General features: G+C 31.7%; 1 protein-coding gene across 1 annotated transcript; it reads left to right on the forward strand.

The window, feature by feature from the left end:
• The first annotated feature begins 4,315 nt into the window (after positions 1-4,315).
• LOC127130577 (carboxylesterase 1) lies at positions 4,316-5,546 on the forward strand. Its single transcript, XM_051059561.1, has one exon. It carries the CDS (start codon positions 4,422-4,424, stop codon positions 5,418-5,420), a length of 999 nt encoding a protein of 332 aa, XP_050915518.1. The 5' UTR covers positions 4,316-4,421; the 3' UTR covers positions 5,421-5,546.
• The last annotated feature ends 339 nt before the right edge of the window (positions 5,547-5,885 follow it).

The raw sequence follows: 5,885 nt of genomic DNA on the forward strand, positions 1-5,885 counted from the left end.
AACGCAACATTTTACCTATATAAAAAAAAATATAACTAACAAAAAAACACAACAATAACATAACTTTTTTACATATCTCAACAAAAAAAGACATATATATAACTCAACTAAAACATCAACAGCCACTAAAAGCTTTTAATTGTATCAATAAAAACAACAACATAACTCAAGAAAAATATGCATAACTAACAAAAACCACAACGATAACATAAACATTTTACTTGTATTAACAAAAAACAATTATATAAATCAACATTAATAAAAAACTTTTACTTGTATCAATGATAACGTGAAAATGTATCGTATATTTGCCTTGATTTATATTCAAAAATCGTATCGTTTTCATTTATATTCCGATTATTCCGCAAGTATTCAAGTTATTTTTGCAGGTATTTTAATTCCCATGCTTAAATAAGCAAAGTATAGAAAAAGGAATGAAAAGAAGAAGAAACAAAAGAGAAACAGCAGAAAAATCATAAAATATGAACTTTGTGGATATGACGACCGTCACACACCATCACGGTCGTCACGCTACCCTTAAGTGTGACGAACACCACAAGTCCATCACGACCGTCACGTATGCAAAATCAGTTTCAAACAGAAGTGGTCCACGTCACCCTCAACTCAACCCAGTCTTCGCTCCATAAACCACCTTCCCGTGAATCCCTCACTGAACTAAGTCCTCCTTACTTTTCTCAAGCACGAAGACCAAGAGAGATTATAAAAGAATTGAAGTTGGAAACTTCCAAAGATCTCGCTCGCTCGTCCTATCTCTCTGTTTTTTTTCTTTTCGCTCCTGCAATTTTGTCTTCACGTTATTTTTCTTCAGCAAGCATTATTTTCTTTTACTGCAATTTGTTTACCTTTCCGTTCAGAGCTTTGATTTTCCCTTTTTTTCCTTTCCGTTTTTCACTTAGCCAAAAGTAGTAGTTTCCTACATTGGGGAACTACTGCAACTTAGTTAGTTTAGTTTAAGCATTTGTATCGAAGAAGCAGAATCCTACCGACCTGTGGAGGACTGCTCAAGTACTTCAAGATTCAACCTATTCAATTAATCAAAGTTCCAGGTTTTTTATTCAATTATTATTATTGCTTTATTATTAAATAATCATGTTTGCTTTATTGTTAAATTGTTTATGTTCGTCTGTGTTTGCATTATTTAACATGTCCGGCTAAACTACCGGTATCGGTATGTAAACAATTTAATTAGACAGGATTTAATAATAATTGGTGTAAACTTCTTTTCTCAAAATAATCTTTCTGGCTGTGATTTTTAATTTGAATTTAATTAACTTTGTCACGAGAGTGAGAAGATATTTAATACGGTTTTTCCACGAGAGTGGGAAATTAACTAAGGTTAGAACTGACAATCGCGAGAGCGTGAGGGTCGAATTGGATAGTAAAAACTAGGCATTGATTTTAAAAATAGCGAGAGCACTTTAAAAGAAATTAGAACTTATTTATTTTCAAAAAGTATTTTTAACTTCAAATGGGACAGCGAGAGCATACATTCTGACTTAAAAGTATAGTCTGAGTCAACAATCACGAGAGTGTGAGATAAAGCCTTTTAAATGAGTATTTTCTACTGTAAGGTGTTTGGTAATTAAAATATACACCGGTGACTTATCGAATCCCTGACAATTAATGCGTTGCATACTGATATCCCTTCATTAATATTTTCTTTAAAACTTAATTTTCTTTAGATTTAATTTTTGTTGAACCGAACCTCTAAAAATCACCGCCTTAGCTAAACATAGTAACATCGATAACATTAGTTTGACCATCGGTCCTTGCGGGTTCGATATATTTTAAAACTAAAACGACTAGACTGTGCACTTGCAGTCAAGTATCCGATAGACTATATTTTATATACAGTCACGAAACAGATCAAGTTTTTGGCGCCATTGTCGGGGACTGATTTAGTCAAATAGTGTGATTCTGGTTAGAGAAGTTAACTATCAAATAAAAACCAACAACATAAAAACCGTTAATTTCATCTTAACAACAAGAAAAACCAAAAACCCTAAAGGACAAATTGTTTTAACAACAACAACAAGATAAATCATAAAATGAATATTGGAAAATGTTTCACGTACATACCGAAAATGTGAAGAGGAAGACGATGAAATGAGTTTCATGTTTCCTTCTTGAAAAGAATCATGACACCTTTCCTTGGTCCATACTAGTTAGAGAAGTTATCTTGGATTTTTGTAAAAATATGTTGGAGTTTAGTAAAGATATGTTGAAATTTTGTGAGATTGAGATAAGGCGTGAGACATTAGGGTTTCACATATAGAGCGCAATCTACTATAAGGTGAGTTAAGTTATATTATATCGCTAAAACATTTTACCATTGTTGATAAAAGGAACCGTGGTGAAATGTCCCCTGACATTTAACCACGGTTGTTAATTTAGACCATGGTGAAAAGTAGTTTAATTCTTATTAAAAAAATAAAAATTAAGGAAACACACCCTATTTGTAATGAAACAATATAAAATTATTGGTGTTGGGATTCGAAGTGTGGAAGTCCTTCACGTATCACCACAATTGTTTATTTGAACCGTGCGGAAAAGTGATTTTAAAATGAGACGTCTAATGAATATATATTACTTCGGTTGGATAAATGTCCGTAGTAAGAAATTGTTATGAAATGTATATTTTGTAGTAGTTCTTTTTTCATACCCGTGAGATAGAATTATCACCAAGGAATTGACATCTTTCAATGATGATTTCTCTTTCTATTCTATCTTGAGCATAATCAGCATCACAAAATCCAACTAGCTTTCAATCATTTGTTTACTTGAAAAAAAATAAGTCAATGTTAGTAACCCCTTTCAAATATCTAAAAATTATCTTAACAATAATTAAATGATATAAAAGCAGTGTGATACATACATGATCATATCATACCTCTGCACACCTTTTGATATACCTTAGTGCTACTTTCATCTTTGCATAGAGTGACACTTGAGTGCAATGGAGTTTCCATAGGCTTATAGTCTACCATATCAAACTTCTTTAGTAGTTCTTTTGTGCATTAAATTTGGTGAATGTATAATCCATCAGTGCATTGATTTTTTTAATGCATAGGAAAAAACTTGAGTTCTCCCATCTTGCTCATTTCATAAACATTCTTTTGGATGACTATAACCTTGAGTTATAAGTTTAGCTTTGTTTCTTACCACTTATTGCTCACGAAGGTTGGTTAGGAAAACCTATTGTCTTCTAAAGATATGATTTTGTTTTGGTCATCGCATAAAATCTTAAACTCCATTTCTTTTTAAATTGGTTCAGTTCATCATCTCGCATTGTCAAACTCTTGCATTCATGTACCTATGTAGAGCATTAAAGCACCCTTTGATTACATAAAGGATATGACACCTAATATTGATGAAGCACCACCTTGATCAACATTCAAGTATAAACAATCACATTGAGAAGATCAAGGGCCTGTTTGAAACACTTTTCAATTTTAGTTCTTAAAATTTGTTTTTCAAATCTATTTTAAAAAACTATTTTTAAGAAGAAAATTAACAAAAATTTTGTTTGATAAAGTAATTTTTAAAAACTGTTTTAAAAATATGAAAATGAAAAAACTTGTTTGATAATCTAATCTTTTAAATCACATTAACGTTATAAATGAAAATTATAAATTTTTTATGTTTTTTCTTCAAGTTTTATAATACTAAAAACTAAAAAGTGAGAAGCAAAACACAACTAAACTGTTTCACTTTTTTACTTTTAAAAACTGAAAAATAGAAAAGAGTTTTTAAAAACACTTTTGCAAAACATTATATTCAAACAAGTTTTTAAATTTTAAATTTTCAAAAACTAAAAAAGAGTTTTTAAGATTCATTTCAAACAGGCCCCAAATCTTTGGTAACAAAGATTATCCTCTATGGATAAGATCATCTTTAAAATATGAGACCTTTTTTAGTATGATTACTCTCAAGATAAAGATTGCAGAATAATAATTGCACAAATAAATTCTAAAGTTAGTGTAAATATACTAAGATTTGTCTCCACCAATTTAGATAAATTAGATATAAATGATGTAGTTGACAAATTTCCTTCACATAAATCACATATTTATATAAGTATATTGATCAATGACACTTTATATGGACACAAATCCTCTCTTACTGCTCTCATGTTTTTCATATTACTCCAATCTTAATTATTTATGCAATAACTAATATTAATTACTTTTTGTATTTGACCAAAATGAATGGCTGAGATGAAGCAGGATTATTCAACCACATTCGAGGATCCATATCCCACTTTATATACTAAAAGTCTCTCATTTATTCTCCTACATTAAATAAATTAAAAAATAATTTATGAGTCAAACACTCTGTATATTTCTTCAATAAATCTCTAAACATTTCATTCCATTTCTCACCATAGACTACAACACACTATGTCTAATCAAACCTTGCAACCACCATCAACAACAACTGATCCCTACCAATTTCTCAAAATCCACCATAATCCCAACGACACACTAACTCGAAATCTTGAAGATCCACACACTTCACCTTCATCCGACACTACTCTCGCAATTTCTGTTCTAACCAAAGATCTCACCATCAATAATTCAAACCAAACTTGGCTTCGACTATTCCTACCTAAAAAAGCAACAATTTCAAACCAAAACAACAAACGTCTACCACTTATTGTTTTCTTCCATGGAAGTGGCTTCATCCTAACAAGTGCAGCCTCCACTTTATTCCATGATTTCTGTGTCGAAATGGCTGACACCGTTGAAGCAGTTGTCGCATCGGTAGATTATCGCCTCGCACCGGAGCACCGGTTGCCGGCCGCATACGATGACGCCATGGAGGCGTTGAGTATGATCAGATCTAGTGAAGATGAATGGTTGATTAAATACGTTGACTATTCTAAATGTTTTCTAATGGGGAATAGTGCTGGAGCTACGATTGCCTACCATGCAGGACTACGTGTGGTTGAAAATGTGGAAGATCTTGAGCCCTTGAAAATTCAAGGGTTGATATTGCGTCAACCATTTTTTGGTGGGACGCATAGGACTGAATCTGAACTAAGACTAGAGAATGATCATATTATTCCTCTTCGTGTTAGTGATTTGATATGGAAATTAGCATTACCAATTGGAGTTAACCGTGATCATCAGTATTGCAATCTAACGGCTGGGAACGGTGTTGATGAAAAATTTGAGAAGATTAAGGATAAAAAATGGAAGGTGTTGGTGAGTATGAACAGTGGAGATCCGTTGGTGGATCGCAGTAAGGAATTAGTGAAATTGATGGAGGAGAAGGGTGTGGAAGTGGTGATAGATTTTCAAGAAGGAGGTTTTCATGGCGTTGAGTTTTTCGAGGCATCTAAGGCAAAGAATTTCATTGCATTGGTGAAAGGTTTCGTTTCCTCTTTTGCTTCTTAGGGTCAACAACTATCCACAAAGACAAGTAATAAAAGCATTTTTTGCCATCTCAATTTTTGTCTTTTATTTGAACATGTACTATGGAACTTTATTAAGAATTAAATAAACATGTACGCGTCAATATTATAGTGGTAGTGTGACTAAGCATGTTTTTTATTTATAAACTTCCGTGTTGTTAAAATAGGATTTGGTGATACAATATTATGCATTATATCGTTAAGAATTAAATTAATTAAACACGGTCAATTTTATATAATGGTATTGATAAAATATCTCTGCAAGAAAAGAAAAAGACCTACAAATATATCTATTTTACTCGGGGCGAGAGAGTGATTTTATCTAACTAAGACAAATGATTTAACGACGGACATAAAAATTTGTTACTCTATCTTTTTTATTTTTGAATAATTTAAAGGATAGTTAAAAATATTATTGGTTCGATTCCCAATAACATTATTTTTTTTT

This window comes from Lathyrus oleraceus, chromosome 1 (genome assembly GCF_024323335.1).
Source record: "Lathyrus oleraceus cultivar Zhongwan6 chromosome 1, CAAS_Psat_ZW6_1.0, whole genome shotgun sequence".
Taxonomy (NCBI): Eukaryota; Viridiplantae; Streptophyta; class Magnoliopsida; order Fabales; family Fabaceae; genus Lathyrus; species Lathyrus oleraceus.

What these genes read in the sequence shown, in the direction of transcription:
- LOC127130577 (XM_051059561.1), top strand. Translation starts at nt 4,422, where the DNA reads ATGTCTAATCAAACCTTGCAACCACCATCAACAACAACTGATCCCTAC.